The 25,255-nt window shown below is 42.6% G+C and overlaps 2 protein-coding genes across 10 annotated transcripts in view; both read left to right on the forward strand.

The window, feature by feature from the left end:
• PLEKHG1 (pleckstrin homology and RhoGEF domain containing G1) overlaps positions 1-10,170 on the forward strand; it is a 135,447-nt gene extending 125,277 nt beyond the window's left edge. For all 6 annotated transcript variants that reach the window (XM_021390175.1, XM_021390176.1, XM_021390174.1 and 3 more), the window contains 6 exons: positions 768-806; positions 1,253-1,275; positions 2,123-2,341; positions 2,803-2,919; positions 3,690-5,364; positions 7,048-10,170. In XM_021390175.1, coding sequence (XP_021245850.1) covers positions 768-806; positions 1,253-1,275; positions 2,123-2,341; positions 2,803-2,919; positions 3,690-5,364; positions 7,048-8,150 — 3,176 coding nt within the window. In that variant the 3' untranslated portion in view covers positions 8,151-10,170. The remainder of the gene's footprint in view (positions 1-767; positions 807-1,252; positions 1,276-2,122; positions 2,342-2,802; positions 2,920-3,689; positions 5,365-7,047) is intronic.
• Positions 10,228-25,255, forward strand: part of MTHFD1L (methylenetetrahydrofolate dehydrogenase (NADP+ dependent) 1-like) — a 148,499-nt gene continuing 133,471 nt past the window's right edge. For 2 of the 4 annotated variants that reach the window (XM_021390182.1, XM_021390184.1), the window contains exons 1-7: positions 10,228-10,401; positions 11,357-11,441; positions 14,686-14,736; positions 14,813-14,866; positions 16,726-16,850; positions 17,826-17,926; positions 18,778-18,902. In XM_021390182.1, the coding sequence (XP_021245857.1) occupies positions 10,301-10,401; positions 11,357-11,441; positions 14,686-14,736; positions 14,813-14,866; positions 16,726-16,850; positions 17,826-17,926; positions 18,778-18,902 (642 nt within the window). In that variant the 5' untranslated portion in view covers positions 10,228-10,300. Of the gene's footprint in view, positions 10,402-10,475; positions 10,687-11,356; positions 11,442-14,685; positions 14,737-14,812; positions 14,867-16,725; positions 16,851-17,825; positions 17,927-18,777; positions 18,903-25,255 lie in introns of those variants that run through there. The other 2 variants (XM_021390181.1, XM_021390183.1) reach the window with 2 other exon arrangements.

Consider the following 25,255-nt stretch of genomic DNA (forward strand, 5'->3'; position numbering starts at 1 on the left):
CTTCTGTTTTTCACTTCTCTGGTTCATAGATCCATAATAACTGTTAGTTTTGTACTAAAGCCGCTACAAATGTCTACAATTACAAATTACTGAATATTGCATGATACTGTGCTCAACTACTTAAAGACCTTTCTTATCAAGTTGAGTTGTGTAACATTGTGTACTGGGAATGATGTGAACAGGGTTTATGAGAGACTGATGTAGTGATTTATTGTATAGTGGCAATGGTGTCCAAAAAAACCCAAATTTTAATTACTTTTTTAGGCATTTTCCTCTGTTTCTCAGGTGAAACAAATGGATGCTCTTTTGCCTATGAAAGGAATACTACAAAATGCTGATTGGATGGACTCCTATGTAACATCCAGCTACTTACACTTTAAAATCAGTGCGTTATAGATATTTCTCAGTACCTCGTACATATTTATGATTTGAACATGGAAACCTCCAGCAACTCAAAGCAGTAGCATAGATGAGGACCAAGTCTTATGAAACCAGGAACCTTAGCATGGGTTTAAAATTTATTTGTGTCTTGCTATATAGAGAGCAGCTGCTAGCTAGCATAAGGAACATGTAAATACTTTGATAACAGGTGTGGGTTTGACATTTCAAGAAATTCTTTTTTTCAAAGAGTGTGAATTAGCTGAGTAATTAAGAACAGAAGATCTAGCTTCTCTGCCAGGAGCTTAAATTTTGGTATCTGTGCTATGAAAAGATTACTATAGCTTTCTTTGTAATGCTGGAGTGCTTAAACACATTGTCTTTTTCAGAACCCTCATCTAGAGTCCATAAAGTTTTGAAGTCAAATGGTAAGCTGCTTCCTCTACTGCTTATTTTCCCAGTGCTTCTGATTTTGTAGAACAAGTGAAAATGTATCCTTTCCTCCTGTAACTTTCCCTAAATACACATTTGGGAGAGGCAAAGAAAACAAAATCTTCATGTTTTAATCTAATATTTGCTTTTCCATGCTTGGGTTATGGGCCTGTAAGTGTCCGAGCAACTGGTGATTGAACACCAGGAGTCAGCCACTGTGAGTAGCTGCCCGCATTACATCATTGCTGTCAAATCAGGATCTCAGGTGGAGATGTCATAAAACTGCTGTTTTATCAGAGATCTTCAAGTGAATATTGCTGTTTCATTTGATCCTCTTTTGGGAATTCATAGTTGGGATATGACTGTAGCATTAAACCATTGGCATAGGTTGATAGCTGTTTGATTATTCACTTATGATGAAGTATATCTTTCTGTTTTTCAGATATAAGTCCAGACATGCAGAAGGTAGGCCATTTCTTGTACTTTTTGCTTTTGCACATTCAATTAGCACATAACTATGAAGAATATATTTACTGTAGAATCCACATCTCCTTGGCTGTGTTGATTTAAAGAAAGAAACAAAAACATAAGTGTTGTTTAGTGTCTCTAGGCGCATAATTGAAATTAAAGAAATGCAGATAGCTATTTCAGGAATATCTAGCAAACAAAAATTGACTGTTCCATACATTCTTGTACTTTATAGCACAGAATGAACAACTATTAATGTTCTAGGGTACTTATAAGTGCCCCTATAATCACTGTGCTGTGTGAGAAGATAGTGTGTATTCTTTGGAGAATATCATCTCTGTATATAATAAATGAAAAGAAAAATTGAGCTTATTCTTTTATGATTCATATGCTAGATATAAATCATAATATGTGACCAGAGTCAATATAGCTTAAGCAAGTGGAAATAAGCTATTCTCATTTACAATTTTTTTTTGGTAAGAATTTGTTACAAAGTTCCAGTGCAATTTGAGAATCTCTTGTTGAATTCCAGGTCCTGAGCTTATATGGCATGGAACTTAAGGAGGAGAGTTTGTGGAAAATTTGTTAACAGGGTACATTAGATAGGACTTAATTGGGATGCTGTAAAACTGAAGCCCGTAATTACACATATTTATCAATTTTTTTTCTAATTCCAAATTTTATATGGAACAATTCAGATTGTTTTAATTCTTTGCTTATACATCTCATTTCAGCACAGCAAACTGCATGTAGCTTAATCATTGTCTAGAAGACTGATACAAGACAGTGCCATACTGAAATTTACAGCGTACGTAACTTTTAATCAATGCTTTTATTTCTTAAGCGGATCTGTATTGAAGGAGCCCTGTTATCTCAAGCTACCAAACTAGAATCAAGTGAATCCCTGCTGAATTCTAGGAAAAAGGGTTCATTGGATTCCAGTGGGCTAGAGAGCCAGTTTCAAGGGTCCATTGAGCCAGCCTACAGCAGTGATCAGGATGAAAATCTCCAGATATCTGCTGCAGAACAGATTGATGCTGACGATGAAGAAGAATCTGAACAGGTAGGAAAAAGAAAAAAAAAATAAAAATCTTTTTGTCCTAGGGTGGATGTAAAGGGGATTAAATGTATCCGTAAAACTGCAAGGATGCACGAATGTGTTACAAGTATTTGCAACTTCTTCTCCTTATATTTTAATTTTTGACTTTTATAAATATTTTATTTCCTTTCTCCTAGTCCAGTTCCTGTGTGTTCCTCTCCAGCTGTGTATTTGCACATTCTGCTTTCATCTCCATTTGACAAGCTGCATGGATTGATTTCATTTAATTGGTTATTGTGAAGAAAGTTTTCTAGGCTCTGAATAATTCCTGTGTACTTTGAGTACTCTTGAGCATTTCATCCTTCAGCTGTGGGTACACGACCTCGCTCTGCTGTTCTAGCTGCTTAGTAACTCTTTTGAATGAGGCTGTGCAAAGCAGTGTGGATTTTAATGCCCCTAACTTGTTCTGTTCTTTTAAATCACAGGGAATGCAACAAAATTCACTACAGAAATCAAAAGGAGGAAGGAAAAGACTTAATAGTCAAGCTGCTGAAAATGTTGAAAAAAGGAGAAGTGTTAATCTCAGCAAGTGTGAAATGCAGGTATATAAACTTCTTACTTCATTTTTGCTGTGCATCATGGGTACCTCAAAGAAATGTACGAGTTTCTTTAGGTGGACAGAGAAGTCATCCCGTGTTTTTCATGTGCATGAACCTCAGAGAGTATTCTTTTGGGGGCAGGAAAACAAAACAAAGCAATCAGCCTTAACTTAAGCCAAAAGAAGTAATCTCTCTCTCTGACAGATACAGCTACAGCATCCTTCATGTTTGCATTAGAAGGCATGTGGCCTTGTTGTAAATAAGATCTGCCAGCTGAGCTGGTTGAAAATTTACTCCAGAAAAGAAAATGAAAAATTTTCAATGGCATGTGCTAGAGAGCATAACATACCTTTCTGCTAGGATTATAAGCAATGGGAAAGGGAGGAGAACAAAACTTTTGGCACAAGACCAAAGTAAGATTAGCTTAATCTAATTGTGAAACTGCAGAGTTAGCATAAAAGGTTTAATCCAACCCTGCCAAATAAATTTGCCTTTAATTGCTCATGCTTTAGCATGATCCCAGTGTCTTTTATTTGAAGGAAGATGATATTAAATGCCAAGAGTGAACTCTGAGCCAGGGAAAGGATTAAGGGGCAAAGTAGTCTGGCACTCACACCATGGTTCCCCCGCTCTCTAGTCAGGAGCCCAGCCATCTCTACCTGACTCCATGCTGCAGGACACCCTGATAATGTGAAAGTTTTGTGAACAGAGGGAATCTTAGTATTACTGCAGGGGACAGGCTAACATTATCTGCTTATTTCAAATCTCCACAGAGTTCCAAGGACCCTTCAGATGAAGAGCCAAGCCAGCTGAATACTGATCTCCCATTTTCCTGCTCAGCTAGACAGTCGCAGTCACCCAGACAGTTCAACACACCCCAGAACAACTCACTGATCATGAATATCCTTGGGGGAACCACCTCTGTCAGAAACATCTGGACTGACCACCAAATCAGGCAGGCATTGTTTCCCAGCCGGCGTCCGCCTTATGAGAATGAAGATGACGATGATGATTATCAGATGTTTATGCCATCAATGTCTACATCCAACACTGGTTCAGCTGTTAGTGGAGAAAGGAGGGGTCCCTCTGATCGGCCATGCAGCTGGCACCTGGGGGTAGTGCATCAAAATGAAACTCCCAGCTCCAATCGTCACAAAATTGTTCGACGGGCCAGTAGTGCTGGTGAGAGCAACACGTGTCCAGCCAGCACCAGGTGTAAAATCATTGAGCGCAGCTCTCGAAGAGATGTAAAAAGAATAGAGATGAGCAGTATGAATGCATATCCCGAATCTTCGGAGGAGCTGACAATTGATGATATTGAACATGTTTATGACAACATAAGCTATGAAGACTTGAAGCTGATGGGTCTGACAAGAAGGGAGGAAACACACCATGGTCCCCAGAGATCTGCTAGGGACTCTCTGTATGAGGCTGAAAACAAAAGGAGCTTAAATTCACCCTCCAAAAAGAGGATGACAAATCAAAGCAGGGCCTCCCTTCCTGCTAGCCAGGATGAGATCCTACTTGGTAGAGAAGCACCTACTACGAGTTTGGATGAGCTCAGAATTGTTGAAGATAACATATACGACACCATAGTGCTTCCAGAAACACCACTATTGAATTTTAAACATGATCCCTTAAAATGCTCCAAAAAGCGGAGTTTTCTGGGCCTGGAAAAAGACTTGACAAGTTCTGACAATCTACAGCAGTTTGTTTCTGAAGAGAGTCTCCAGTTCAGTGAAGATGAGAGTCCTTACCATCGTCTTCCCATTGACAATGACTACCTGAGCTTAGTAGATAGCTCTTCCAATTCTGACTCGCTGTCCCACAAATCTGCAGCAGACAAACTCTCAGAGGAAGTAGATGAGATCTGGAATGACCTGGAAAACTACATCAAGAAAAATCAGGAAAAGACAAGAGATCGGCATCTGGCAGCCTTTCCTGTTTGTAAAGATGATGTACAGGAAAGGCTGCATGCTGGTAGCACACCTGAACTGAGTAAAGATGTAGAGTACTCATTGTCTACTCTCTCTCTCCCAGAAACTCCTATTTTCCCTAAAATTGTGAAACCTAGGGCTGCCACCATAAGCGAGGCTAATCTTAGGCCTGAAGACACTATCGCATGCAAGGAAAGCTCTTTAGCAAGTCTGAACAGATCTTCCTTCTCCAGCGAGGTGCCATTTGTAGATAGCCCATATGAATCTGCCAATAGCATTCTGTCCAATGCGCATACAGAGTGCATGGAAAATGACCTGGCTATTGTGGATAAAACAAAGAACAGAGTTTTTATGATGGCAAGGCAGTACAGTCAGAAAATTAAGAAAGCTAACCAGCTTTTGAAAGTTAAAACTCCAGAGCAGGAACAGCCAGCTAGCAGACAACAGAAACTGAAACACAAGGATCTTGCTGCTATTCTGGAGGAGAAGAAACAAGGTGGTCCTGCTATTGGTATGTTAAAAATATTTCTGTACAAATTTACTTCTTCAGGTACTTTTAGTGAAATTCATGCACTGAAATGGAAGATAGTGTCTTCCTTATCTTGTTAGCTGAATATCAGTACTGCATTTTTGGTGTTACCACTGAAAGGAATTTCCTGTGACTGCTTCTGATGTGAGCAGTCCTTTATATCTCAATAAATTCTTGCCATTACTTGATAAAATTGGGAAGAAATAGTGGGGTATTGGCAGGGGGGATCTGCTCAGCTTAGGCTGGAAATAGAAATCATGCCCAAAGCATCTCTGGCCTCTTTACAAAACAAACAAAAAAAACCCCACAACTACTTCATTTAATAGAGTGATCTTCACAAATTGAATAAAAAAGTGCATAGATTTGCCTTCATAAATCATGTACATTTTCTCAGGTAACATCCACATCACAATTACAAGCACAAGGAATAGGATCAGATAAGAGGGTTGGCCTTCTTGTGCTTTCTAATGAATGTGCAAAGTAATTGATATACAAGAGTTTTGGAGTTATTTTTTTCCATGTTCAGTTGAAACAAATTGGAGACATGGAGCCAGTGGACTCTACACACTAGTATCATTATTGCCTTTATAAAAGTCTCTAAATATCCTATTTACCAGGCCATTTTCAGAAAGTTCTTTTCCATTTTGACATGAAACTGTATATAATTGGAACTGAGTGTTTCCTTTATCCTGTGGTGCTGTCTGCAGTACTTTGCCCCAGTTAGACCTGTTGTAGTACATATTAGAGCACCATACACCATGTCATGCTGACAGAATTGTTCAAGAATTAAGCACTGGGACAAATTCTGATTATTTGAAAAAGTATCCCGAAATTCAGTGTTGAACCAAATTTCCGCGGTACTTAAAAGGCCTTTGACTGTTTCCTACTAACCATTTCTCACAGTGAGATATCATTGGCTTCATCATCATCTCCAGGGAAGCCCAGCTGTGCGCTTCCTTGCGCTGGTATAGCATGCAAGCAGCTGTGAACGTGCTCCCTCTGGCGTCTCTCTGATGCAAAATCCTCTCTCCCGCTTCAGCCTTTCCACAGGATGTCACTGTCTCCCCTTCACCTCCCTTCACAGCTCTCAGGCTCTCGGGGGTAAGGAGGGAAAGGAAGAGGAAGAGCAATCGAGCAGGTCATTAGCCTTCCTGTCTTTTCCCAGTGTAAAAATAACACGGGAAAAGAAATGAAAATTACATTCTTTCATGCTTTCTCACATGCTTTTCTGCATTTAGCTGGATGGGTTTTGTTTATAAGGCAAGCTTCAAGCTAGTGAACAGGCTGTAATCGCAGCTATGTAAAACAGCGTTCTGGTCAAAGCATACTGCTGGCCAGAAAAGGCAGACCTGCAATGCAGGTAAGAGGCTGGAAGGGCCTCCAGCTCCACTAGACTCTCCCTCTCCAAGGCAAGACAACTACGCCCATGTCTTATTGGTAAGGTTCGGGTTTAGAGGGGTGAAACCATTGTCTTTTAAGATGAAAACCTAGCACTCTAGCTACTTGAAAATACTGGAGGATGAAACAGTTTCAGATTTCATAGTAGCTTGTTATAAGTCTTGTTTTCTTCTATAACTGATGCAAAGTGTTTTGGGATCTTTAAATTTTTGTGCAACTCAAATGAATGTGTTACTGTGTCTCAATCAAAACATCTCTTTTCCCTAGGTGCCAGGATAGCTGAATACTCCCAGCTTTATGACCAGATTGTCTTCAGAGACAGCTCACCCAAGGTCCAAAAGGAAGCCTGGGCCAGCCCTCAGGAGCCCTCAGCTGTGAGGTTTTCCACACCCCTGGCTACCTCTCTTCCCTGTGCCCAGGTCACTGGTGAGTGCTCCAGAGCAGAGGATTGGCTTTTGCACTCGACCTACAGCAATGGCGAGCTGTCTGACTTTTCTCCATGGCCAGAATCCCAAGACACAAAGTCCAAGAGCTCATATGCGGAAGCAGTGACAAAAAGCAGTTCCAGACAGCTGCCGTCAGCTTGCTCAGTGCCTTCCCTTCAGATTTCTAACCGTTTGCATGTCCCGGCACAAAGGTGGAGTGCAATTATCAGCCAGCCTAACAAAGAAAATTTACACCAAGATCACATCTATAACTCCCTTGGGAGAAGAGTAAGCAGTATCAAACCACAGGCATACAGCAGGTCACAGTCATCTTCTTCGATTGTGGTCAACAGATCTGGAGAATCAATTGTATATCCTAATGAAACAGACAAGAAAATGCTTCATTCCAATAGGAACTTCCGACTCAATAACCATCAAGCACTGGATATTGCTTCAGCCTGTACGGGGCCGGATATGAGGAAGCAGATCCCTGAGAACTATTCGGATATGATTTTGCAGGATTCTCAAAAAGTCCTGAGAGTAAACAGACCCTCCCCTCTGACTGCACAGATGGCAACTCAGAACTATTTTTCTAATTTCAAAGATACTGAAGAGGGGGAAGGGGAAGATGATGACTATGTTGAAATAAGGTCTGAAGATGAGGAGTCTGATCTGGAGGCTTCTCAGAACCAAACAAGGAAACTGGATCCTAAATTGCACAACACAGACACTGCTCCTTCTGAAACTCTCTGCGGCAAAACTGTGTCTTGTACTCCTGTAAAGCCCACCAGCAGCAAACACACACTTACCCCATATCTGACTGCATACAGTGATTCAGATAAACTGAATGACTACCTGTGGAGAGTGCCATCTCCCAACCAGCAGAATATTGTCCAGTCTTTAAGGGAAAAGTTTCAGTGTCTTAGTTCCAGTAGCTTTGCTTGATGCTTTTGTGATCTCTAGCTGTCCTGCCTTAACATGCAGAGTATATACTGGGACAATCAGTACTGGCATCATATATTTCTGTATTATTACACCATCAGGCATTGTATCACAGTAATATTGTAAATAGATTTTTAATGGTTTAGAATCCTGGAAGTTAAAAGGCCATATGTGTGTTGTCTGCCATCTCACTCCATAATTCAGGTGGACTTATGACCCCATATGGAGCCTCTGTATCTTTATTCTGCACAGCTCAGTTTCTTGCTAGGTGTGATACCCTTTTTTTCTTTTTTTTTCTTTTTTTCTTTTTCTTTCTTTTAACTATCTAACCAGGTTTGACACTGTTTGACTCTTAAGCCATGTTACCACATGGGAACCTTAGCATTTGAACTTCTGAGTTGTGACCAGGTCTGTTCTCACAATGTCTACATGATGACTCCGGTTGCACGTGGCTGCATCCAGCTGAGCAGCTGCCTCCATAGGTTTGCAGACTTCTAAGCCAGGTTCTGGTAATGACACCATCATGCTGCATGTGCAACTGCACAAACCTGTTGCACATTACTTTTCAAAAGAGAGATTCCAAGTCTATAGGACCAATACCAATATGTGTGATACCAAATACACTATGTTGATTTAGAACAGACTTTTTATGTTTTAAACAGAACTTAGTCCTAGTGCTTATGAGAGATGCCAGGCTGATAGCTGCGTCAGGAGCCTTCCTACTTGCTGTGTCCTCAGTTGGCAGAGGACAGGCAGGGGCAGATTTTCATGTGAATATGTCAATGTGAGGCCATCATTGTCCAGAGGGTGTTTGGGACAGCAGAAGCGAGCTCTGCTGCTTGTGAAGATGAGTAGGCTGAGTGCTGGCTTTGTGCCTGTAGTGTCTGGGACACACAGGCAAAATCTGAGCATCCCTCAGCTCAGAGCCCAGCAGAGGAAAGCTGCTGCATGTGGGTTGGCCAAGTGCAATTGACATGCAGCGACCTGCAGGTTGCTCACACCCCAAAGTCAGTAACCCTGAGAGAGAATGGGACTTGTCCATGTGCTTGAGTGAAACATGCTGAGCTCAGGTTGTGGGCTGTTTCTGCAGTAGTGCTGGTTGAGGTACAGGCTGCCTCCTCCAGGGCAGGGTGGGGTCAAAGAGGCATCTTCGGAATGAGGAGCGCTGTGTGTAACTCAGTGTCTCTATAATACAGGTAGCCGAAATAAGAGAACATATTCCATTCTTTTATAAATAATGTACAGAGTAAATGCTCCCATTTGTAACAAGAATAGACTTTCCAGCATGATGCACATTTACTCTGTTTCGTCATCATTGTTACACAGCTTTGGATTCTTTTACTTGAAAACCTTTTACCAAGGGGAAAGTCTCTGTCTACACTGACCATTCTGTGTGACTGTCATTCTGTTTTGGTGCTTAAGTTCCTCAGATGATGCAGATAAAGCCAGTACCAAGTTACACATATCAGTATATAAAGGAGCTGAAGTAGTGTTTTTATTAACCACGTATTGCTCCCCTCAGTTACTGCACTCCCGGACCTGCCACCTATTTACTCCATTGGTTATCATGAGCAAAACCCAAAGTTATCAATGTACAGCTAATTACTTGTAGATTAAGATTTGAGGACTTGAATTTCTTAGAATGGATTAAATTATTTACCAGGTGCATTGGTTGGTCACTTGTTGCATGTACCAACTTGTCCAAACCAGCAGCAGTGATGCTCGGCACAGATGGGACTGCAGCCAGCCCGGGAAAATTAGCATTGTACAGAATTAGGCTGCCGAGAAGTGGTAGAACCCGTATTTATTTAATAGAGCTTGTAAAGTATTGTAAATACCCATAGGAGTTACATCTGTGCTTTGCCCCTGCGCCTCTAGGTTGTTTGGAATTCGCACCTCGTGCTGGGGAAAAAAAAAAAAAAAAGAAGAAAAAGGAAAGAAAAAGGGAGGTGTATCAGCGCGTAACTTTGTCTCCCAGGGACCATTTCGTACTATTTGTAATAAACGTGGAGTATGCAACAAACTGCTGTTCTTTTCTTTCGGGGGAGGGCACGAGCGAGCGGAGCTCCGCCCGAGGACTCGCCCCGCCCGCCCCTTGCCCCGCTCCCCGCCCCAGCTCCGCAGCCAGCGTGCAGCCAGCATCCCGCAGGAGGATGAGGAGCGGAGCGCTGCGGCTCTGCCTCTCGCTGCCTTTCGCTGCCGCCCCGCACCGGGCGCTGAGCGGGCGGCAGGTGGCGGGCGGCCACGCGGCGCGGTAAGCGGTGCACGTGGGGAGGTGGTGCCGGCTGATGCAACAGCGGGGGGGGAGGAGGAGGAGGAGGGAGAGGAAGAAGAAAAAGAAGAAGGGGGGGGATGGGGTCGCGTTGCCTCGGCTGAGGGGGTTTTGTGCTGGGGCGTTTCGGGCGGTTGCGGGACGGTCCAGGTGAGGCTGCGCATGGGGATGTGCACGTGGATGTGTGAGCCCTCCTCCGCGCCATGTGGCCGCTGAAGCTCAGCTGCGGCAATTTGCTGGCGTCCGGCTTCTGCGAGGAGGGATGAGGTAGTAAAACGCTTCTCTAGTCCCCCTCTTCCCAGCTAGCGGAGGGCAAACGGGGGTCTCCCGTTCCCTACGACATCTCCTGTCCCTGCTCCCTACGTGCAGAAGGTAACGGAGCAGAACTCACGGCAGCTCAGCCGGGGATGTTTTCCAGAAAGCCTTCCTAGTGCCTGGCTGCGACTTCTGCTGTTTTTTCCAAGAAGTGGCGCAGCAAACAGAGCTCCTCTGTCTGCCTGCTGCCCGCAGTTCTGAGCAGCATCCAGAAAATGGCAGTGTTACAGCCGACGTTGTCTGGGGAGTTGTACTCCTTCAGCACCGAGCCGAGGACATGAAGGACATCACCAGGCCCCGAGGTGATGTGGAGTGATGGTTCGTTGCTGTGGGGCTGGACAAACCTGATGAACATAGATCGGCTGTAAAGTTTAGGGCATGTCAGAGCAGTGATGCACACCGCTGAAAAAGGAAGGTATTTCAGTCTGTTGAGGTTTTCTGTAACTGGCTGCTGAATGCTGCCCTTTGCAATATATGGTAATTCTGGAGATTAAAAATGTATGTGCCCAAGCATTTATTCTGTACTGCTGACTAATGGGGGTTTCCACTGACTGATGTTAGAAGGGTTTCATGTTTGATTGGTTTCGATTGCTAGAGATGTGCCTGTGTTATTGTGTTGCAGCAAAATCACTGAGAACGCAAGGAAATCTTTGGCCTCTCTGAAGAGAGAACACCCGTGGCTTGAGCCAACGCTTGCTATTATTCAGGTAACGACTGCCTGCATGGGGCTAGTGGTAACAGATTTCTTTTGGGGCTGTTTCCTGTTTGAAAGTTCAGAAACGCATGGTGCAGGAAGTAACCCTGTTTTTAAGTAAAATAGTGGCAGCAGGTAACCCCATCAGCTTGAAATCTGAGGGAGTGCTTTCTCTCGCATTGTCTTTAGTGAATCGATAGAATGGTTTAAAGTCAAAGCAGTATTTCTCAACCTTTATTTCGCTTGAAGCTGTTGCAATCTTGCAAATAGTGTTGATAGGCTGGAAAACCAGGGGCTCTCTTGACTACTCTCTCCTGACGCAACTCTATCTGGGCAGGGAAAAGACCTCCTTCTTCCTGCCCCCCTGTGTCTGCAGCCAGAGCAGAGGAGCTGAGGGGAGGCCTCATGGCGGCTGCAGCTCCTCACAGGGAGCAGAGGGCAGTGCTGAGCTCTGCTCTCTCTGACAGCGACAGGGCCTGAGGGAACAGCATGGAGCTGTGTCAGGGGAGGGGCAGCTGGGGGCTGGGGAAAGGTTCTGCACCAGAGGGTGATGAGCATGGAGCAGGCTGCCCAGGGCAGAGGGCACAGCCCCAAGTGCCAGAGTTCAGGGAGTGTTTGGACAGCACTCTCAGACATAGGGTTTGATTTTGGGTGATGCTGTGTGGAGTCAGGGTTTGAAATTGACGATCTTTGTGGGTCCTTTCAAACTCAGGATATTCTGTGATTCTATCCAGCGGGTTTTAATTGTGAAACCTAACTATATTTTTGAAATAATAATAGTGAATCTAAGAGACAGAGCACCAGCTTTATTTCAGTAGGTATTCTGGAGAGTCTGAGTGAACAGGCTCTCTCCCTGGTTGCTCTTCAAATAGCCCTCTGCAAGGCCGTAAGCATAAGGGCTGACAGAGTAGCAGTGTTCCTCCTCTTGGTGACTTTCAGTTTCTCCCTCCTGCCTTGTCTCCATGCAGTTGTGCAGCGAGCTGGAAATCATCCATGCTGGGCTGGAGTCACCTGGAGAAGAGGATCCCATTACCCCGCAGATTATTCTCTAGCTCTAGCCTGGCTGCAATGTCTTTAATAGAATTTCCTGTATCTGTGTATTTGTTGGATTTGTACTCAGAGAGAGTTTGTTTTAGTCTACTGATAGTGCTCTGCTTTACTGGATAACGTGGGCAGAGCACTAAGGCCCATGCTGCTGTCCAAGGGACACGTTGCAGCCAGTGGAGCATAGATGGCAGTGAGACAACCCCTTGATCCAGCTGTTTGCAGCTGGCACTGCATACTGCCAATTCACTAGGGGAACGTGAAGTTCCACAGTGAATCCACTCTGGAAGTGCCTTTAGATGCCATATTTTTTCCTCAAGCCACCTGAACTTGATTGGCTTTGTGATTAATACCAGCATTTCTTGTAATCCATCTTGAGACTGAGTAGAAGCTGTGCCACAGGAATAGCAAAAACTGGTGCCTGCTTCTTGATATTATTGAAACTCTGCCCAGAGAGGTTGTGCAGTCTCCTTCTATGGAGATATTCAAGACCCATCTGGACACTTGCCTGTGCGACTTATTGTAGGGTACCTGCTTTAGTAGCGAGGTTGGACTCAGTGATCTCTTGAGGTCCCTTCCAACTCCTGCAATTCTGCAATTCTGTGAATATGATATCTGGCATCAGGATCCTGTGTGACACTAGAGCTGTTGCCCTGTGATGACCAGCTGTGCTCTGCCAGCCTCTGCCTTGCCTACACTGGTTATCAGCTTGGTTTCACCATGCCCTGCAGGTTGTGGTGGGACCAGGCTGGTGCAGGGACTTCTGCATGGGTTGAGCTTTCACAGTGGTGTGACAGGGGTAGCTGAATCGCAGTGAAACCCCAGTCCTGTTAGTTGGACCCCTGTTGTGGGGATGCAATTCCACAGCATCTGGCATTAGGGAGCAGCTGGAGAGCTGTCCATAACACACTCTCTCCTTTCCTTGCCTTGACATTAGGTTCACTTGTGTTCTCCATGCAGCAGCCCCTGCAGTGCTCCTCATCCCCAGGTGCCAGGTTTGGGGAGTGGGAGATGAATGGCAGTGTTGTGCCAGGCATACAGGCAGTGCCAGGCTCAGGGAGGGAGATGGAGGATCTCAGCATCCGTTTTAAATCCTGCTGGGTTTTGAAGGGTTTCTCTTTTTTTTTTTTTTTCCTGGTTTTTTTTTGTATTTTTTTTTTCATTTTTCAGCCATTTTGAAGCTCATTGTATTATTACAGACTTGAACCAGAACCATTTTGAGTGACACCAGTTGCAGATTAAACTGGTGCTGAGTGAATGACTTGACTCTGATGGGAAATCATTGGCACTGAGGAAATCTTGAGGAAAAATCTATGTAGAATGTATACGTGGAGTTGTAATGAACCCTTTAAAAATAGTTTATTGCAATCCTGCTGTCTGAATTGGAAGACGGATTTTGTATGTAATCATTTGGTTGTGAGAATAAATGTTTTGGTTTTTTTGTTTTTAATGGAGTTCCTGGCAATCATGGAGGTGGGAGTCTTGGTGATCTGTTGATAGGAGGTTTCTGGTTCTGAATGTTAAATTCTGTTTTATTGTTGTGATATACAAAAATAGCTGAAAAACCTCCTAAAATGTGAGAGTAAGTAGTAAGCAAAAAATGGAACATGGTAATAAATACGATGCAAATAGTTGTGGAGACCTCAGAGTAGGGTGATTGCTGGGTGAGATGGAGCTTCTCCCAGGTGGAGCATCTGCCCAGGATGCTTCTGTTCTGGGGCAGTATCTGACAGTGGCTAGGAGGAGGAGCTGGTATCATCTACTTCTGTCTGACAGAACTCACGACAATGTTTGGTGATCATGATTTGTGTTAGTTTTGGTGGTGAGGCAAACCATTGTTGTTAAGTAATAAGGGGACAATGTAGAAAATGCAAAGTGTTGCCATTGCCCATGTCTGCTTCTTTATGTGACCGGACAAAGAATGGTATCTTCAGATACAGATTGGCACTGTTGTCATATGGTAAACTTAAGGTAAACAAATGATCTCTCATACCTATAAGAGCCAGGCTAATATCGGCAAACACTAAAACTAATCAAGCCAAAATAGACTTGCTGGATGACCTTGTTTCTTATAAATGTTTGTTACTGTTTTAATACTAGTGGACACAGATATTCTCACTATGATTCTTGTGTAGACTTGTGCATTAGTGTACTGACATTTCTTAAATGTAGATTTATTATTTTAAAACTTAGTTTCCATTTTGTTCCCCAAGGCACGTAATGTTCCATTGGTTCAAGAAATAAACAAGAACTTTGCTGAAGAGGTAAGCTTTAGTTGATGTGCTCGCTATCAATTGTGAGCTACCTGCCTTTGGTAACTGTTGTGTTTTCTTTTGGCAGGTTGGTCTACATGTGATTCACATCTGTCTCCCTGAAGACAGCAGCAAAGATGAGGTAACCTGAAGGACACTTCCTTTTTTGTTTTTGTCATGAACTCATATTTATTGCTGACTGTGGTTAGCACCTCCAATGGGTCTCTGTTAACTTAAAAGAGAACTGGGACTGTCTTATGTAGCAAGTGCCACTCCTGGACAGTTGCTGTCCCATAGAAGCCTGCGGCAGAATAGTCAGTCATGTTTTGTTTCTGTGCCTGGTATTTAACTGCAGCAACCCCTCATAGTGTCACAGACTGGATGTCTTTTGTATTGGTGGCAGCTCAGGACTAAGGCTTGCATGTGATATCCTATCTCCTACAGCCGCTCTTGTGACCTTAAATCTATTTATGGAGCTCTTGATTCTTGCCCAGGTTTTACTTGGGGGAAATCAGAGATTAATTGATTTGGGGTGGTGACAGAGGGTTGAATAATTTTTACTATTTATTGATCTTGAAATGCTTGAAGTATGCATTAAAAAAATTCATCCACCCCAAATCACTAAAGAGCTCCCTTCTTACCTTGTTAAGGCATTAGCTTGGAGGTACAGTGCTAGCAGCAAGTATGTTCTAAATATAGCAAACAGTACTAATAGGCACAGTCCTGAGGTCTCTGATAGTAAAAAGAGCAAAGGAGCTTGTAATAAAAGATGCCTCTTTTCCCACCTGGCCTCCTTGTGCCTGGGAGATGTGATAACACTGTATGCCTGTGGATTTTGGGAACTGTTTTGTTGGTACACTTTGTTTTTAAAATGTTACTGTCTTGCACTATGACCTCAAAAGAGGCTTCCCCATATATTAAAAGGAACATTCCGCTTTCTGTTATCGTTTTGAGGGTAATGTATAGTCAGAGAGCCATGTAAGAAAGCTGGGCTTTTGAAACAAAGATCAAATAGACATTGTTGTGAGTTTATCTGCTCAGTAATGGTGGGAAATAGGTGGAATTGAGTGAGTATGGAGCAGCAGTTGCTGTTACTTTGGAGTAACATCATAGGAAGCAGCTGAACTATGTTAGTAAGGGGGAAAACAGTATAAGCTACTTTTAACAAAGTTTCTACCAGTTTGCCCACCTCACCTGTTTGCTTGCTGTGACAATGCTTTTACCCTCTGACTGCTGCAGAACAACGTGTATCACTAGGAATCAGTACTGTACTTTAGATATCACAAAATTGAAAGGGTTGGAAGGGACTCCTGAGGATCTTCTAGTCCAACTCCCCTGTTCAGCAGGTAATATGAAGCAATCAAGGGCAGTTAATGCAGACTCAGATGTTGAATTTGAGCAACTATAAAAGGTTTGAACTCCCATCTGGTTCATTACCTGAAGTTCATAATTATTTGTGCAGTGCCTTTTCAAAATGGCAACTCTTTGTAAGATCAGTGTCAGGTCTTAGGGTCAGGGTGCTTTTGATGAGGAAAATGAGTAACAGTATATGCTGTTGTAATAAAATGAATTTTCTCTTTGCTCTTCTGTTCATATAATTGATCTTTTAATGTGACAGCTTTTCATACATGGTCTTTGTTGGGACATAAACTGGTTCTATTTTGAACTATGTTTTAATCAAGAATTCTTATTTCTAAAAGCATCCTCTGAAGTCACTACAGTGTTGAGCTTTTGCTGAGGTGTTGGCAGCAAAATGTCATATAATGTGTTGGCTTTGTAAAATGTTTGCAATAGAGTCAGGGTGGCTTAATTTGGTAAACCATAGAAACGTAGAACAGCGGAATCAGGTTATTACTTTTTTCATTTAAAAGTTGCAGTAGTATGTAGGGGAAGCAAAGGTAGCTGTAAACGCATTATTAAGAAATAGGTTTTATCCTCTTGTGATTAGATTCTTCCATTATCTGTTATTCTGATCCTTAATGCTTTTTGTTAACTTCCTAGATTATCAATGAAATCTTGAGGCTTAATGAGGATCCTAATGTGCAGGGCCTTGCCCTTGACCTCCCAGAAAGCTCGTATAGCAGTAAGGTATTAAATGCTGTGACACCTGAGAAGGATGTGGATGGGTAAGTGAACCACAGAGGGGCTGATGTCGTAAAAATCAATTTTCCCTGATGCATTCCACTAATGGATTCCTCGGTCAAAGTGTCCAGCCGTGCTATTGAGTGGTGATAAAAGATGCAGCTGAATCTATGAGAAGTCTTTTTCTGAAGTCACACTGATCATTGTCTTTTAAATCTTTATGTGCTATACATTCAGGACATTATCTTTTCAGAGAAACAAAAAACCTTTCTTCTTTGTATACAGGTATTACTTAGTTAAGGTACTTCAGTACTTGAATAATGCAAATGATATTCACACAGTCATTCTGAACACAATTCCCAAAATATTTGCAAGAGGGACTAATGGAAGAAGTTGCAGGAGAGGTTTTAGTTTCCTTGCAGTGCTTTCTCCTTGTGGGAGAGCAAGCTGTAACCGTTTGGACCACTAGCAAAACTTTCCAGTCAGTCTTGAGTTGCCCTGCTCTCTGGAGAGGTATGGATTTCTGGGTCTGGGTCACCATTTTGGGAAAAATCTGAACATCTTGCAAATTAGTTGACTTTCCATTGTCTGGAGCGCTGGAGGTTGGCAGGAACACTTGTGCAGAAGCACCTTCTGTCTTCTCAGCAGCCTGTGTCATCCAGAAGGATGCATTACTCCAACTTTGTTTCCTCCAGCAGGGCTGATCTGGTTCCATGGGAGTCACTTCAGCATCTTGGCCCTGCATGCCACATCTAACGCACCACAAAGCAGAGAGCTGTCTGTGTGTGATGAGCTCGTGTTTCTTGTTCCACTCTCAGGCTGCCTTCTGGCCTCTCTTGAAGCTCAGCGTCTGTCTAATAGGCATGTGGAATGGTGCAAATTAGCCAAGGAATGTGACTGTTGAAGGATTTACTTTTATGAGTTGTTTGCTCTTGGGATTATTTGTGATATAGGTTTTACTGATGATTTACATCGCACAAAGTTTTTTTTTTTTTTATTGCTATACTTTTCCATTGCAGGTTATCTGATGTAAACCTGGGACGCTTGGTACGTGGAGAAGGCTGCGACTACTTGGTTTCTCCTACTGCTGGTGCCGTGATGGAGCTTCTTGAAGATCTGGGTGAGTTGTTCTATCATGACTACAGTATTAATTCTAACATAGCTAAAATCTTAGTGTTCTCACCATGTTTTATTTTCTGATTTGTTTTGTTTTCCCACCTGGAACATATCTGTTTCCTGCCAGTGAAGATCCTCAGTGAGATCTGCGTGTAATACTTGAATAAATAAGTCTTGGTTCCACAGTTTAGGAAAATCAGGCTAAGATTACCTGCCATCTGCATGACATTCAATCTCACTGAAGCCACCTGAGACATCTGAGTCTTCAAAAACCTAAAATATTTTGGATGTAAACATTACCAAGGATTTCACATGCCAGTTTTGATTAATATGAGCATTTGAAGAAATTCAGGTCTGCTTGTGAATAGCTGCTGAGTGGATCCTTTTTTGGAGGTTGGATAGTATAAGTGCTAGCAATGAAATGGCAGATTTAAACTGATGGCTTTGCAGCTTGTGAAGATGATGTTGGTTCAAGGCAATGCTTCAGAAATAGCCTCTCATGGCAATTCAACATTGTTGAGACAAGGATTTATGTAACAGAACTGTAAACATGGTCAAGTGTACTTTGTAACAAATATGCGTGGAAGGATGTGTGAAAATAAAATACCAGCACACCAAAAGAGCAATATTTGCTTACTGGAATTTGAGAGTCCCAAGGAAACAACTTAACCTGTGGTTTGTGTTGCTCCATGGGCTTCAAGTTGCCTTTGATGCTGTGGTTGAGGGGGAGCATGGAGCTGCCGTGTGGTGATGTGGTTTTCTGGCTGGTCCTGGGGGCATCACTTGAATGCTGTGTGTGGGTTGGTGGGGCTTGGTGTCAGCTGCGCTCTATAACACCTCGTGTTTGTCCTGCAGATGGGAAGACAGTACTGCTGGTGGGTATCAGTGGGGCCTTGGGGTCCTCCTTGCAGTGCCTATTGCAGAGACGGGGAGCCACCACCAGCAGCTGCCACTGGAAGTCAGCCAGGCTGCAGAGCAAGGTGAGACCTCTCCTCCGGCATCCCTCAGACATAAGAGATGTCAGATGGATAAGCCATACAAGCTCCCCGGTGAGGTGATTTTTCCCTGTTGTGATGCCACTGTGGCACTGGAGCGTGCTGGGAGCCAGCCCACATGGGCTAGAGTGGCTTCTCCCTGCTTGCTCAAAAACAATACTCTGACAGACAGGCGCTTGTACTGGAATATATACATAGCATCTTTTGTAACGTTTTTACTTTATGCTGGTTGCTGTGAGAGGAAGAATACAAAGTTACAGCTTGAAGCAAATGTGTGCAGATCTCCCTTTTTCCTTCTGTCCCTGCAAGAGCAATTCATAGAACCGTAAAATCATTAAGGTTAGAAAATACCACTAAGATCACCAAGTCCAACCACCAACCCATCACCGCAATCCACAATAAGTGCTCCTCAATGCTATATTCACATGTTTCTTGAACACCTCCAGGGATAGTGACTCCACTGCCTCCCTGGGCAGTCTGTTCCAATACCTCACCATTCTTTCTGAGAAGAAATTTTTCCTAATTTCAACCTGAACCTCTCCTGGCACAACTGGAGGCCGTTACCTCTTGTCCTATCACAAGTGTCTGCTTGATAGTATCTTTGTCATCTACATGAAATCACTTGCACTGTATTGTCTTTCAGATATGTAAATGCAGACTCTTTTGTGGTAAGGACCTTCTCTTCATCTTTGAAGAGAATTGTGAGAGGATTTGAGAAGTTCACAGGTCCAAATTCGAAGGATTTCATATACCGTACACTGCATGTTGCTTTTTGCAGAGCTTTTATCAGCAATTTCTAAACTGATATGGCTTCCTGCTGATTTTCCCATTTTGTCCCACAGTCCCAAGTTTTGCCACAGCTTTGTCATGCAGAGGTCCCCACTCCACACAGTGACTGTCACCTTGCATTGCACAGCACAGGCCGCACGGTGGCAGCCAACTCAACGTGATGGTGTCTGGCCCCTAGGCTGGAGCCGAAGGGCAGGAGGAGGAAACACCCGTAAGCAGCTGTGACAGTCCAAAAGTCTTTTGGCAACCCCGTGTTTTCACAGCTGCTGATGTTTTTGTTAGGCCTGTCTCATTTCTGTGCTTCGAGAGACTGACAAGGCTTAGGGAATGTATGCTCCTCTCTGAGATGAAGTGTGATGATCTTTGTCATTCTTATTGGGTTTGAGGACTGCTTTGGGCTGGATGGGGAGGTGCTGGGATACCAGAGGTATTTCTGCTGGGTCACAACAAAGGGCTTGGACCTGGTCAGAGTTGCTGTGCTGTCTTCCTGCTGGAGAAAGATCTGTTTCCTCCCCTCCAGATGCTTTCCCATCACCAAGCCTTGCTGTTTGGCATTCCCCATAGCTTACCTCTCACAGCAAGTCACTGATGGGAAACAGAGTATGAGGCCGAAGTAGGAGGAAGCTGGAGGCTCTGCACATCAGTCTTCCTGAGTTCATTTTAACTTCTGGCTGCAAAGGAGATTCTGCTTTGCCTGAAGGACTCATCTGCCGCGCTCTGGGGAAACTGACCTTCCTCTTCTTCACCTGTAAGCCCACAGTGTTGCCAGTAACCCTGAGCACTGCTCAGCCTGGCTCTTGTAGTTAACTCTGGGCTGTAGGTAATGTTGAATATGTGCATGGAAGGTTGTCCTGTATAGCACTCTCAGAAGTCTGACAGTCAAAAACCAAGCACTGACCTCTTACACAGCAGCTAGGCTCTGCTGCCTTGTGGCAACCTGTATTTGCAGTATGGCACTGCTAGATAACATGATTATAGCTGATAAGATTTTATTTTCTCTTGCTTTGATACACTAATTAAGCAAAGGCAGTATAAAGGCTTACGAAGTTTCTTCTCTTGAGATTTTTTTCTTTCAATTTCAAGTAAGCAAATTCATTGGTTGATACAGACATTTTTCCAAGACTTGGAAAAATTCATTCATGTTTTGTTTTTCTGCATAATACACTGACTTCGAGTGTGGTTATGCACTTCTGCTCCTTCCTCTGAAAGTTACACTTCTGCAATAGCATTCTTTGAGCTGTTTATAGTTATGATGTATGATAGTGTAATAATTTCACTCTCAAAGTGAGAAATGAACTTATGAAGAATATGAACTTTTCATTGAGTTGCACTTGTTTTGCAGTACATACCAGCGGAAGATGGAGTTTAAGGCTAGATGTATACTTTGTGTCTTAGTCTGTTGACAGTGCTCATTTGCACTGAATCACAAATCCCAAACCTAACGATGTAATACATTTTTGAAGCACATATTGTTACCTTTTAGTAGCTGATTTGTTCCTTTTGTTAAAGGACAGCATCACATCAATTGTTTTATTTAACAATTATGTTGATTTAAATGAGAAACCTAACACTAACATATAGGTTTTTTGGTTGTTTTTTTTTTTTTTTTTGGGTCAGGATTTGTCACAGTGGACTTGTTGCCACTTCTTTCACTTGTGCGCTTTTGCAAACATATTTTGAAAATGATAAAGATGCAGGTATGTTTTACTACACTTTAGAAATATTTTAACAGCGTAGAACTAGCTCTGCTGACAAACATAATATCACATAACATTTGACTCAATAGTTACTACACATGCTTCTGTAAAGCACATCTTTTCTGTCCCATCTCAGGAAGAGGAATCAAGATAAAAAATGGGACACTTTAATTTCCTTGATGTGACCTGCATGATTAATTGACACACTTTACATGTTTCTCCCTCTCTCCTTGTATTGTTTAAGGTGAACAGATTATTAATGCTTCCTTTTGTTCCACTTTGTGTTGACTTAATTTTAGCTATTGCAAATGATCATTGTGACACAGCTGAGCCATGTTCTTTAACACTTTTGAGCTTCCTGGGTTTTCAGAAGAAATTTCAGAAGGTTCTGACACAGCTGTGTGTAGTTGCTATGCAGAAAAGCTGCTATTTTTGCATTAATATATTTGATGTGAAATAAAATACGAAGTAAGATATAAGGACTTGAGCGTTTTGGGGGATATAGGTAAGATGTTATCCTTGTGCCAAGCTTTGCATAGGTAACTCTTTGAAATACAAAGAATGATCTGGTGACATATTTTCAGGAACATCTTACTTGATAGTTCCATTTTTAAAGAAGAAACAAGAGTCGATTCAGTATTACAGGCAAAGAATGAGAACTGATGTGCTTAATCTTTTATCATGCTAGAATTAGGATATTTCTGTAGTTTGGGAGGAGATTACCAAATAGATTCAACTCTAACTATATAGCTTATTCTCTTAACAAAACATGGATAATACTTAGTACCTATAAAGAGACTGAATTTCAGTTCAGTCACGATTATGTGTAGTTTAAGAGACCCTCTGTTGACTGCAGTCTATTTTTTCTTAAGGCCAGCACTTAAGCTTCAGATTATTTGACATCTCTTAGTCATTCACTGTCCTACTTTCACTGTTTTGATAAGATGAAGAGCCTTGGTAGTGGTAGAAAGGTGCACTTCATACTGCTAGGCACAGGTGAAATGACAGAACATGAGAATGGCCATGCAGATTCTATGAAAGGGGAGGAATGAGAGGCTGCACAGAGTTTCTAATGACATTGCTGTAGGTGCAGTGGCTTTTTCTGTTTCTTTGCATGCACCATGGCAGAATGCTACGGTATGCTTTGCAGGAAGAGACTTCAGCCTGCAGTAGAGGTGCCCAGCAGAGGAACTGATGGGGAAGAAGGGTGTGGGTGGCACTGTGTACTCAGTTAGTACCTCCAGCTGCCAGGGTGTCTGCAGAGGTCGGTCATGGCAGCTGTGAAATGCAGTGTTTGGCAGTAAGGCTAAATAGTTTGTAGCCTTTTATTCCCATGAGCCCCTCCTACTTTCATTTTCAATTGTAGTGTCATACTCTCAGGAAGAGACTGCACATTGGCATTATGAGCAAGACAGAGAACAGTGAGTAAGGCACAATGGATCATTTTATAGGACCACTGCAATTATTTAAAAGCAAAAAACCAAAACGTTTGTGCAGGCATGATGACAAAATAGTCTTTCAGTTATCTGGAATGTACGGTTACTCTGTACCATTATCATTAACTACTTGGCTTGAGTGTCTGCGTTGTTGTTTCAACATTCGGTGATCTATCTTGGGAATGGGTGGTTCCTCTTAATCTGCTTCTACTTAAATCTTGGTGGAGAGAGCTGTATTTTGTTATGAGGTAAGGTTTCAGATTATTTGTTGGCATGGCTCTTCCCAACTGAAATAATATTTAATGGAGAGAACGCAGGACAGTACTTGAGTATTGCCTTACTCTGTCTCTAACCCACTGCCTAGCACACTGCCGACAGTTCTGTGTGATGCCGTTGCTGGTTCCCATGGGCTGGGACGCAGCACTTCCACCAGCAGCACTGCCTGACGGGTCACCCCGCGGCCACCTGTCAATAGCTCCTCAGCCTCCTGGCAACAGTTGCCTGACGCATCTGGTTCCGATCAGATGCATCCTCTGTCTAGAGACTGCGCAGCATGTTTGCGAGGGAGGTTGGATGTGATGATTTCATAGGTCTTTTCCATCTCTAATGTCTGTGATTTACTTCTGATTTAGGAGATAAAGCCTGCACATGCCTCCCAAGGTTTTAGTGATTTATGAGCAGTCAAAAGAATAGGTTTTGGCAAAAAGGACAAGAAAAAAAAAAAAGGTAGCTCAGGGGCACGACTTATTTCAAGGGAACCCATATTGCCCCGATGGAGATGAATCTCTTCCAACAACACCCAAAATTCTTGAAGCAACTGTTTTACTTCCAGTGGACTCATTCTCTCAGTCAAACAGGTTTCTGCATGTAATTTTCTAAAATAACACCAAGGGACGAAAAAAAATCCATAAATTTTTACATATACTTCATAGACTGTCCACTAACCTTATAAACATTTGCATGTGAAAACACTTGTTTATAGCAAGAGAGTTGAATTTATATTTCTACTTTTTTTCCCCCCTCTTCTTTATGTTACTTATTTTTTGAAATGAGGAAAAGGTCAGGCTGGATCACTCTCTGAGCAACCTGATCTAGCTGTATGTACCTCTGTTCATTGCAGGGGAGTGAAGAGAGATGGCCTTTTGAGGTCCCTTCCAACACAAATTATGTTATGATTCCATGAAAAGGAAATCATGGGAGGAGGGCTCTGAGCTCAGTACATCCTCAGCCTATAGGACAACCGTTCTGTGCCCTGTGATAAATTTTTTTTCATGGTGGCAGTAGGGTAGGGCAATGAGGTGAAGGGTTTGTCTATTTTTTCAATGCTCTTATGGATACGAGCAACTTCAGCCATCCAGTGTGCTAATGTTGTCTATAAAATCGATTGTGTTCAGCTGTTAACATCTTTGAACATAATGATTCGTAGTCATAGAAATGAATGTTTGGGCAGTTGTTTTCTGTCACTATAGTTACTTATGATAGAATTGATCTGATATATGTTGTCTGAAAATTTATCAAGATTATATCTTGTTGCATACAACTCTCAGCTGGTTCATAGCTTCATGATGTGAAGCAGTGTATGAAGCTCAGAATCCCTGTCCCAGAGGCTTTGCATGGAATGATATTCCTGACCATCAGTATATGAATTATAACTGATAGAATATGAATTACATTTTTGTTACGAAAATACTGTATACATGTAACTGGAAATAATAACTGTTTTTCTCTGTGTTGATGTTATGGTAGCAGCTGCCTTGTTTTGTAGGAGAGGTTTGCTTCTTGTACTCTCGGTACACAAGAGTGTACTGAGTACAGTGTCATTTTATCCAAATTTGCGTGCAAATTCCACAGTATAATTTGACTTGACACTGGTCAAGCATTACTACTTATGTGACCTCCTAGGAGTGGCATGTAAGCTGATACTTGCAGCAGACACAGAAGCATAGGCAATTTGGATAAGACTGAATGGCTGTTGAGACTGTATGTTTGCAGGCAATCATAGGACTTCTAGTTGAAGCCTGAATTGGCTTGTAGCATTAGTCATCTGTCAAGCAAGTAAGCCTTCTCCCACACATTTGGCTATGTTTCCACATGTGAATCTCTGAGGAGGGTTAGACCATCCATGTGTCCTCTCAGGAGACTGAGCTTTCTTAGCTTTCTGCCTTTTCCGCCGCAGTTCCCCTCCTGGATGCTCAGCTGTGCCAAAAACGTGCTATCCTGATAGAATTTGTAGCTGTTCTTTCTTGGCAGGAGTGCTGGGCAGAGATGCATCAGAGCACTGTTGGCCAAAAAAGAAGCTGGAGTGCTTGTCAGTCACAAATCAGTTCACTGAGAGGTTTCTGAAGATTGTGACAGTTGGCATTTATTTACATTTTTCAAAAAAATTTCCAAAATTGCTGTCTCTCTGATAAGATTT

Source organism: Numida meleagris, chromosome 3, assembly GCF_002078875.1.
Source record: "Numida meleagris isolate 19003 breed g44 Domestic line chromosome 3, NumMel1.0, whole genome shotgun sequence".
Lineage (NCBI taxonomy): Eukaryota > Metazoa > Chordata > Aves > Galliformes > Numididae > Numida > Numida meleagris.